We start from the raw sequence: 11,744 nt of genomic DNA, 5'->3' as shown, positions 1-11,744 counted from the left end.
GGACCGGTACTTAAGTACGCTAAACGCAGTAAGCAAGCGGTCTGGGGGAAAAAACTTCCTGTGAAAAAAGTTCCTGGGACAAATAGTTCCTGGTAATTGCGGTGGAAACGCGGCTGCTTCTACAGGGCCATAAGATACATGGTAATGGATAATTTTATACATTGTTTACACATACGTTTCTTTAGAAATAAAAGTCTTTGGATGCCTCCGATGTAAAGTTATTCGCTGTCAAAGTGACACCAAAATGACTGGGAGTCAATGGAATGCTAACAGCAAGTGAAGTTCTGCTACAATGGCGGCTCCCGCGAGGCTTCAACTTCCGGCAGATGGATTACCCCCTTGGTCTTATAATAGCTTTTGATTGGCCGTGGTTTCCCACGTACACTTATCTAAGGTAACATTACATTTAAAAAGACGCACTCAAAGCATCACATTTTCTGCACTTTGGTCAAGCAGCACTTTTGCTGACCTAAATGGAAATTTACTTCTCGTCTTTGAAAAACATGTACACTTGAATTAGTGCCAAATATTAGCCATCACTAACCTGATGCAAAACTTGCGGTAACATACGAATCCATTTAAACTACTTGGGAAAACAATTTCAAAGTCAGTCGGAATAAAATCAAATGTAAACATTTATTATGTCAGGTTAATGTATCATGCCAATTTCATAATCAATTTAAAGATAATAAATACAAAACATCAAATGCTCTGGAATAAAGAGAAAAGATGCAAACCTGACATTATAAAATATGATGCGGAGTGCCTGCATACACTCCGCATCAGGGGCTAATTTGAGTTACTCGCCACGAGCCTCCTTCAACATCTTCCTAAATACTCAGACCCAGGCAGAAACCTCTTTTCAAAGGGAATCCGTCTCAGACTTACTGGGGACAGAAGTTGATTTACATGAGGGCACACAAATCTCTAAACTGTCCACAATGTATTACCTTTTTGGTTTACTTAACGTTATGTGAAAATGATACCTTTGTACCAGTCAGACTGAGACATTTCAAATGATACCAAACATGTATAATACTGAATGATATTTGTTCATATTAAACATAGTTGTTTGGGTGAAGGGAATGATGTGTAAATTGGGAGGTGATCAATTCAAGTGTGATCCTGTCTCGAATGGGGATGGTAATATAGCAAGAGAAAACAAAATGTTAATTTCCTTTGTTTTCTCAGAGAGTAACCCCTTTCTTCAAGTTCTTCCAGTTTCTCCAGTCTTAAAGTGAATTATAGAATCATTTTAGTAAAGCAATATAATAAAGCGACCAGTAAAGCTGGGATTACAGATTAAGGGTATGGACATTTGATTTTAAAAACTCAGTTACAGTCAAAAGATAAGATCTGTGCATTAATACTTGCAGTAAAAGCAGGCACGTAACTCACCAGTTTGCTGCTGCTTTACAGGCCTCATATTACATATAGGTCAAACAGATAACTGCTAATTTGACGCTGTGACAGCTGATATGATGTCAAAAAAATTTACTCACAGTTTCAGTAAAGAGTGTAAATAGTTTCACTACACCCATGAAATCCTGTTTTCACAGAAACGGTGGATTAAGCTTTGACATGTTTTAACAAGTCTTGCAAAGCTTTCCAAATTAAGATGCCATTGCTTAATTTAGCAGTTCTAACTTAAGGCTAATTTCCATGTTTACAACTTCTTGAGAAGATCTTAATAAACGTTAACTTCCCATAAATGATTTATGTTATATTGCATTGTTTTTTTTTTTGTTTGTTTTTTTTTTTTTTTTTGTACAGTACATTTCAAAGTAAAAAGAGTCATACTGGATAAAAACCAACTATAAACAATGTTTTATAATAAATTTAATTCATATAAAATAATGTAAATATTATAAAGTATTATTACAATTCAAAATAACCGTTTTTATTTTATTTTAATATATTTAAAAATGTAACTTATTTCTGTGATGGCAAAGCTGGATTTTCATCAGCCATTACTCCAGTCTTCAGTGTCACATAATCCTTTATGAAGGAATTTCTGCAGAAGTCATTCCTACAGTATATTGACAAATTAATAAGGCTTTTTTTAAACATTATAATATGGAAAAATATTTCTTTGGTGTGTTGTTATATGTTTTTAATTGAGAGAAGTATATGGGGGGAAAAAAGAAAAGAAATGGTCAATATTCACTTTTTTTTTTTGGTAATAAGACACTTTTATTGATTTTACTGATTTGGACCAACATGCTAGATTTCTATACAGTGTGAATGGTAAAGCTAGCTCTGAATCAATCAGGCTTGCTCCACTGAGCTAAAACATATACACAGGGAATGGTTGCACCCTTAAAAGCATAACTCAACTCACGCACAAACATTCACCCAAGGCTGATGTAGCGTTGTGTCGATCACAATTACTACTGATATTACAGGTACACTTATGATATGATTCCATCCAGGGGGCGTATTTGCACCCTATTCAGTTCATGAGAACTTCCTCTCAGAAGTGAAGAAAAAAAATGTAAACAAAACTTCAAAAGTCTTTTAACAACAACCAATAAATATCCCCATTCAGCTTACGTTAAGTGACGTCCTTCTGCACCTGAGAAGGCGTTGGCACAGACAAATCGGATTTTCCCTTTAAATTTCCAAAGTATCCATAAACAGAAAGCAAAGGATTTTATGAGTCAGTGCTGAATGAGTCAGTCAATTACACTAGTAGTAGTTCACCGTATACTCCAACTAAAAGCTGCTGGGTTGAAAACGTCATTTTAACATTTCACTTGCTTTCTGACACTTTTTGTCGTTTGCTCATACTCGTATTCTTCTACGGTACAAATAGCTAGACATGACTTGTATCTGGCGGTATGTGAAGCAACTTTACAAATTTATCTGTACAGTGGTGACCCTCGAGAGATTTACGCTACAGTTTGAACTCTAAAGTGGTTTCAAAGACAGACATTTGACAGCAATTTTGAAACATTTACATCTTTCTTTCTTGAAAAAGTGCATTAAGGATTCACATGAAATACATTTCAAATAAATGTATATATAGCCTACTACACAATGTGTCTCCTCCTGGTCAGTGCACTACACTTTACTGGCCCAAAGAGCAGCTGTAGACATGAGTGGGTTCCTACACAAGGCAAACACTATAATGCTGCATAATGCTAATTTTTAAAAGTGAACTATAGTTATTTTTGGAGGAACGTCCCATCTTTGCATTTCTAATATTAAAGCCAGTTTGAAAGTGACAGCTGATATATTTACAATACAATTGGACTGTTTAATCAATCAGCGAGGAAATTTCTAGCGTGCAAACAAATTGTTCCAATCAATTAAACATGAATAAACAACCCGGTCTCATCCCAAGACGTCATATAACTGACGTTTTGGGACGTCTTATGATCATACGTCAATATTCGCCTTTTTAGGGCCCCCTTAAATGTCGGTAGATGAGGTTATGGGATCCTAACTCTACCCCAGACCTAAACCTAACCCTAAACCTAACCCGTCACCTAACTGACGTTAAAGGTAAAGCGTCAGTTGTATGACGGCCCGTGATCACCATCTACCGACGATTAAGAGGGCCCTAAAAAGGCGGATATTAACGTATGGTCAAAATACGCCCCAAGACGTCAGTTATATGACTTTTTGGGATGAGACTGTGTTAGAATAAACCAAGTTTAGTTGTGCATGATTTGCTCTTCTGTCACGTTCTTCCGACTACCTGCAATACGCTATGAATGTCCTAAGAGAAACATTCTTCAGGAGAAAGGATCCTTCCTTGTTATCAGTTTGTTTGCAAGCTGTTTGCTTTCATTGAGAGCAGGAAATTATATTGAAAACAATGCAGTAAACATTCAATAAACTGTGCAATTAAAACATAAACTGTACATAAAGATTTTGTGGGGGAAATCACACAGAATGTGGAAAGGTTTCAGGGGATCTGCAATGACAAATTATCACAAAAACACAGACAAAAACCTGCCCTGAAACTTAAAATTTCAAGTTATGCGTCACAGAAAAAAGAAAAATCAAAACAAGTTGATTTGATGAATTGGTTGTCACAAAAAAAGTATGAATTCACATAATCTTGTGAACAGTAGCCAGCAAGATTGAGACGATACTTTAAAAATAGCTAACATGCATGTTTGCCATATTTTCTGGGTTATTTGTTGTTTGAATTTCTCTCTTGCTTTTGAACTCTTTGCCCTAATCCAGCTTTTAATGGCAAAATTATAGAATTTGTTGTCTGCATCTGATTTAGTGCTCATCCTTGTGTACAAAAATACAAAACAAAGAAAAAAACCTACGTCTCTACATTTTCAAAAAGTATACATGTTAGACATAGTCGACATTTTTGTTGATTTTTGCCCTTTACTTTTCGAATTTTTAGGATTTTTGGCAATTTTGTTACTAAAGTATACTATTTTACAATTGAAACTGATATAACACTGATTTCAACCAGTGAGTAAAAGTCAGATGGGAAGGCCAAATATCCAATCTGAAAACACAACTGGAAGCTAACCAAGAGGAAGCAACACAACAAGCATGTGGTGTAGATGATGCTGTAAATAAGATGTGAGCTATTAACAGGAACAGCCGCCCTCAGTAGTTGGAGGTTCCTGTGGTCTGTCCATTTTAATGTCGATCACTGGAGAATGCTGTTAAGGAATAAAAACTTTATTTATTATAAAATTTACATCAAACATAAATGTAAATGGGGTGAAAATAATCCAACCATATAAAATGACAGGAGATTATATTTCTTTTTAATGCATTTTTTTTTGTGTGTGTGTAACTTAAAATATGCCTCACTACTGATCCCTCCAGGTATTAGGAGAAATTGCAGCCATAAATGCTGCAGTATAGGATATGTTTGACAAACGGCATCTCCTGTGTACAAAGGGCTTCATGCATAGGAAAAACGATTTTTTCTTAGTTATGTTACGCAATTTTAGCAGATAATAGCTATTTTGACAGCACTTATTTCCACGCTTTTTTTATTTATTTATTTTTTTTAGCTGAAGTCCATCAAGAAAAAGAGAACGGGTGCCATCTAGTGGTCATTTTCGAAAATCCAAAACAAAGCTCATAGCCTTTTTTTGCGAAGTCTCTTTCCTTGCCAACATAAAACATAATCTCATTCAAATTAATGTTAACTGGTGTCCCTGAGAGATGGGAACATGAAATTATAATGAATTTTTGCGGGGCTTTTATGCTTGTTCAGTCACACCAGCCGCTCATGGCTGCGACCATCTCTCTCAAATGTAATGGACTCGTTTGAATTCATGAACAAATGTCGAAGTGGTGAGTAGTGTGATATGTGTGTGTGTGTGTGTGTGTGTGTGTGTGTGTGTGTGTGTGTGTGTGTGTAGTTTGGTAAATAGTGTCCTTGTAAAATTATATTTTTAATTAATTTCACTAAATCTGTCACAAGCCTATGTTTCATGCATACAAATTAATGTTTTGTGAAAGCAAAGTGAGTAGACTACATAGATTTCATAATGTTTAATGTCACTATGAAATCAAAATGGACAATTCTTTTTTGTTGTTGTATATTGCAGGGTTTTTATAGGAAATACACACACACACACACACACACAAAATGATATGCTGTTGGGATGATGCACCAGATTAATTTGAACTTAATTTTAACATGTCCTGAAAGTGAATCATTCCAGTAACAAGTTTTAGAGCTTTGACAAAACCAAAGTTATAACTGCAGGAAACCAATTGGCCTTGTTTAGGAGTGAGGGGTTTGCATATTGCATAGGCTACTCTCAGGCCAGATGATCAAATCACCTTTCAACCTGTAACATTCTCTTTAAATTATAACACAGCTTTATTTATGAAATTATCAAAAGTACCATTACTCCAATCCAATCCAATGCCTTCCTGTGCTATTATGACTGCACACATGCAAACATAGCCTACACACGTGTGCACTATGCACTAGTGCACTATGCAGAGAGCAGACCAGTCACACAAAACAAACAGAAAGAGGACACTTTGTCAACTTACTGGATATAAAATGTATCCTATTCTGCTGTCAACCTATTCACACATGAAGTGAAAAATGTTTTTTTGTTACCATAGCAATAGACTTTCTGCTGCCACTAATAAGTGACTGCATGTGGCAGAAAATGTAATGAGAGGAAAATAAATTGGCCTCAGAGTGAAGCAAGGCCAATATTTGAATTTCATGGTGGAAATTACATGAATGATGAAAATCAAGAAGTATATTACCCACCAAAACCTAACCTCTGTAAATGAGACTTTACACTGTCAAAAAAAAGGAAAAGAGGCTAAATAAATTAATAGTAGCCTACGATCATGACTGACAGCTACTATAACTGACAGCTGCAACTACTATAACTACTATCAACTGACAGCTGCAATATGTTGATTTCACGCAGCCGCCATTTTGAAATCGAAAGTGAGGCTCCGGTAGACAACAATGCCTTGGACTACCAACCTGAAGCTGCTGCTGCGATTTAAACTATTGGATGTTAATATCCAATATAGGATATGTATATAGTTCTTTCCTGCTTCTTTTTTATGTTCTAAATATTTATTAAAAATATATTAAAAAAATTATCAATTTCGCTGTATAGTCTAAAGTATGAAAGAAATGTATGTAAATTTTTAGAATAACTAATTTCTACATTAAACACAACAATACGCCATCGCATTCGCGACTCTCCTATGATTAATGGCGACACTTCCAGTTTTCTTCCCACCGGGGCCATTTCAAAATGGCGGCTGCGTGAAATCAGCGTATACAGTTCTATTGGATCACTCAGAAAACTACAGCATTATGCTTATGAACAGCTGTTCTACAATGACCACTAGATACTTACATTACACTGGAACTTTCCAATCTCAACTTTTATCAAGGAAGGTGACAACACAACACAATATTTTGCTATTGATGTCAAATGCTGTAGATCCTACGCTATCTCACGACCAATTCGACGAATGATTAAAAAGTGTCTAATTCGTACTAATTCGTATGACCTCACTCGTATAAATTCGTATGATTAGTCTAAAAACCCACGTGATGGGTAGGTTTAGGGGCGGGGTAAGGGGTAGGTCACTTGTACGAATTCATACGAATTGGCCAATTCGTAAAATAAGTACGATTTAGAAAAATCATACTAATTTGTACGAGTGAGGTCGTATGAATTGTTATGAATTAGCCACTTTTTAATCATTCATCGAATTCGTACGATTGGGTCATGAGATCGGGTTGGTAGAGCCCATCAAACTCAGTATTTTCACGTAGAAGCTATACAAACTAGGTAGACGTCAACATGGACAGGTTGTATTACATGCCCTTGTTCTCAAAAGCTATTACCAAAACTATGCGCATTAAAGTTACCATGAAATCATGGAAGAATGAAAGAATGGACAAATATTTTTTTCTCAATGGAATTTTCGAGTGTTGATTATTAATGATTCATCCGTGCACATCATTATTTTTTTAACTGGTGTGTCCTCGTAATCTTTAATCAAAATAACTTCCCCTCCCTCTTTCAACAACATCTCTTCTCTGATGACGCATTTACTGGTTCGAGGGTAGGACAACCTGTCACTCACATGAGATCACAGCAACCTGGACTATTAAAGACTGAGAGGAGCGCCGAGTGCAAGTCCGAGTGAAGAGAGACACAAGAGACACTATGACACTAAAAGCAGAGGACACGAGCGCTCACACACATTTTAGCGCTAGATCTCTTATTTAATGCAAAAAATGCACACTATGAAAGATTTGTACCTTAATATAACAGCTTCAAAGGGGTATCAGGCTGTGACAGCAGAGACCAGTCTATGACAGAGACGCTCTGCATGAGTGGTATTTACGACGGTAACATTACGTACAAGAACTCCACAGCGACTCTAGGGGTCACTGTTTGACAAAAACGGAATTCCTGCATAGTGTGCCTTTAAAGGAGTATAATGGACTTCAATGGGAACCAAACGGTTCAAGGTCCAAAAGACAGTTTCAGTGCAAACTGTTCAAAGGGCTTTAAATGATTCCAGACAATGAACAAGGGTCTTATCAAGCGAAACGATCGTGACTCTCCTGTTCGAACTCGTTCATCAAAATGAACGTATCTTTTCCCGTGTCAATTTGTTCATTTCGTTCGTTGAATGAACCAAATGACACGAAAAAAGATTCATTCATTTTGATAAAAGAGTTCGAACAGGAGAGTCACGAACGCGCATAACAGAACAGAGCAAGGTGACCATTTGAGCTTATAAAACTTAAACTTTGTTTTTTTTTTTTTTTAAATGAGCGATCATTTCGCTTGATAAGACTCTTATTCATTGTCTGAAATCATTTAAAGTCCTTTGAACATTTTGCACTGAAACTGTCTTTTGGACCTTGAACCGTTTGGTTCCCATTGAAGTCCATTATATGGAGAAAAATCCTGGAATGTTTTCATCAAAAACCTTAATTTCTTTTCGACTGAAGAAAGAAAGACATGGACATCTTGGATGACATGGGGGTGAGAAAATTATCAGCAAAAGTTTTTTTTAAAGTGAACTACTCCTTTAAATACTTTGCAAAAAAGGCCATATTCAGAAGGGACAAGTTCTTTAAACAATGTTTGAGTTACAATTCTTATCATTCAACGTCTGTGATTTCATGTACCAATTCGGACGAGACTAACATCCCAGTGTTTCCGCAATTTCCGCAATATTTTCGGATGCCTAATACAAATAACAAAATTCAAATAACTGTAACTTTGTTTGTAGTTAGACAAGAAAAAATTGGTAGATTAACTTTTAATTGGGTAAGACATATTTTGATGATGTCAGAGGCAAATATTTCTGTGCAAATGTATCTGTCATGGTAGAAACAGCCGAACTAGACAAATGTAAATGGGCAAATGGGTTTTGACACTCCTCGATCCTCAAAAATCATACACAAAACTATGCAACCCAAAACTAATTTAAGTCTATAAAACAGACTTTTAAGAATAATAATAAGATTTTTCAGTCGCTTTTTAAGTAAACTAAAACTATAAAATGTGTCAGGTTTTATCGATTCTTTTCATATATATATATATATATATATACAGTATGTGCTATTTTGGTCTTTTTTTCACCCAAAATCTAGATTGTTTTTTAGTGACTTTGATAATATTAATGAATATAAGTAACTAAAAAGTAGAATGAAAGTAACAGGTTTCTGGTTTGGGTTGTGGGAGTACATAAAACAAAAAGAGTAGGGAAACATTGCCTTATGGTCATATGTTATAGTACTGAAACAAACCCAATCAGTTCTTCGGATTGAATGTTAAGTAGAATGCAGCAGAGTAACCTGATTACAGAAATTCGTTCTGAATTGTTGAATTGTTTTTGTTTTGAGCTCACTGAAAGGATACTGCCTTCTTTGCTTGTCTCCTGCATGCTCTCCATTCCTGGAAGGGCAGCTGCCACACGTCGAAACAGCTGTGGGAGAGAAGAGACGACACGTTAGAGATTTTAGCTGCTTGTTTCAGTTGGTTCATGTGAATTGGGGAATGGATTTCCCTAAATATCACAATTCTATCTTCAACGATTCGAAACCTTGAGCTTAGTTTTTTATTTTTTTTCCCTGCAAAAAATGCGAACTGGCACTTGTGTGCTATATACAACACAAACACACACAAAACCACTGAACAACTAATCATGCCTTAGGTTTCATCGTTGAAATACAAGGGGAATTGCAGACTTCACTGTACATGATTCTTATGGGCGTTTTCAGCATACGCCTGCATGACTCAGTGTGAGTGATTAAATGTACATCCCGTACATTTAAAAAACATCCCCAAATGTTTTTCTAATGTGAAATGAATGTAAACAGTTATGTTTTAACTCAGTTCTCTCTAAAGAACAGGATAACAAATGTATTGTTTAAACGGTAACACTTTACAATAAGGTTCATTAGTTAACATTAGTTAATGTATTTACTAACATGCACTAACCATGATCAATACATTTGTTACTGCATTTGTTCATCTTTGTTAATGTTAGTTCATGAAAATTCAGCTGTTCATTGTTTGTTCATGTTAGTTCACGGTGCATTAACTAATGTTAACAAGATTTTAATCAAGTATTAGTAAATGTTGAAAATAACATTAACAAAGATTAACAAATGCTGTATATGTGCTATTCATTATTAGTTCATATTAACTAATGTAGTTAACTAATGTTAACTAACGAACCTTATTGTAAAGTGTTACCGTTTAAACTGATCTGTGTAGTGACTGCAGCCAATTAGACCAGCGGCTGTCAAAAACTTAATAAAAAAAAAATGTAGATTAAGAATCGATTTAGAATCAGATTGTGATTTTCATAAGCACAATTTGGATTGGATCGTGAGGTGTCTAAAGACCCCCACCCCTAGTTTGAATGGGTCTTCTGTGTGAGCTGTGACACAAGATCTATTGAAAACTGACCTGTCTGAATGCAACATTTCTTTGTATTTTCTTTAATCAGAGCATAATTTACCTGGAGTCAAAAATACTCAAAATAGTCTAGCGACCACCGCTGTCATACTATACAGCTTTCTGGCAGAAAATATGATCTGATCCAATTTTTAAACCAGTAAAAAGAGACTTGGAGCAGAGTGGACTTTCTCATGTGTATTGAAGCAGACATGTCCTTTAATATACTGTATTAATAGAAATGAAGATCCCATGCAACCAATTCTTTTCAGAAACATTAATGTCACCGACTAAAACATCTGCTGACCTTTGAAGTGGACTCTGTGTAGAATATGATAAAGGAACAGCAAAAAGCACTTAGCCTGGTTCTTCCTTCTGAAACTTGCAATGCATTGCTAGCGTCCCGCTCCTAGCAGGGCAATTAATGGCCCACCACACACCTCCATTACAGCCATCCTCTATAAAGAGGCCGTTCCCAGAAGCTATATGAGGCTATACGGCAATGATAAATAGCACCACTCACTCCCAATCATACCAAACAGGGCAGTTAGCTTATGTCGCCAACGCCACCCCTCTCATTTCATGTCTTCAATCACAATAGACAAGCCATGGGGAAATGGGGCAGACTGGACCATTAGGCAGAGAGGGCCAGAAAAAAAACCTACTCATTTTGTTAACTACCTTCAGGCCATTGTTTTTGACAGGAGAGAGCCATAAAATGTTTAAATGTAGCTGGGACAAAAACAAAGGCACACAAAACCATTCCATTTAAGAAAGACAGAGACAGACCCTGTACCAAATAGAGCACTTAATGTTGACTTACAGGCTTCATGCATCCGTGAACTCATACAAGATCATACGGTGTCACATTTTTCATTTTACCTTTCAGAAGGGTGAACACGAGTTCCTGGTTTGTAGCTGCTAGCATAACACAACTGTGTAAGAGTTAGCGAACATATTTGTAGCTACTGTTGTTAGTTAATTACAACATCTTTTACCATTTTAGAGATTTTAAACTCTCATTCAGGTCAAATTTCATGCTCACTTGTGGATTCCTGATCTGAAAACAGACATTTTAAGTCTTAACGTTTCACCTATTAATACAAACTCTGTCATAATTTACTCAAGTCTCTTGTTGTTCCAAACCTGTAAGCATTCTTTCTTCTGCAAAACAGAAAAGAAGACATTTTGAAGAATACTGGCAACCAACATAGTGAACACTGACAATGAAAGAAAAAACAACATTTCTCAAAATATGATATTTAATGTTCCAGATTCATTCTTACAGGTTTGGAATGACATGAGAATAAGAACTTGATGACAGAA

At 35.9% G+C, this 11,744-nt stretch overlaps 1 protein-coding gene across 2 annotated transcripts in view; it reads right to left on the bottom strand.

The window, feature by feature from the left end:
- Positions 1-2,167: 2,167 nt before the first annotated feature.
- Positions 2,168-11,744, bottom strand: part of rab6ba (RAB6B, member RAS oncogene family a) — an 89,510-nt gene continuing 79,933 nt past the window's right edge. For both annotated transcript variants that reach the window (XM_039691646.2, XM_039691647.2), the window contains exons 7-8: positions 9,375-9,441; positions 2,168-4,630 (exon numbers count right to left, since the gene is read on the bottom strand). In XM_039691646.2, coding sequence (XP_039547580.1) covers positions 4,566-4,630; positions 9,375-9,441 — 132 coding nt within the window. In that variant the 3' untranslated portion in view covers positions 2,168-4,565. The remainder of the gene's footprint in view (positions 4,631-9,374; positions 9,442-11,744) is intronic.

This window comes from Pimephales promelas, chromosome 8, assembly GCF_988280905.1.
Source record: "Pimephales promelas chromosome 8, fPimPro1.hap1.1, whole genome shotgun sequence".
Lineage (NCBI taxonomy): Eukaryota > Metazoa > Chordata > Actinopteri > Cypriniformes > Leuciscidae > Pimephales > Pimephales promelas.
This window is presented reverse-complemented; position numbering and strand designations above follow the sequence as displayed.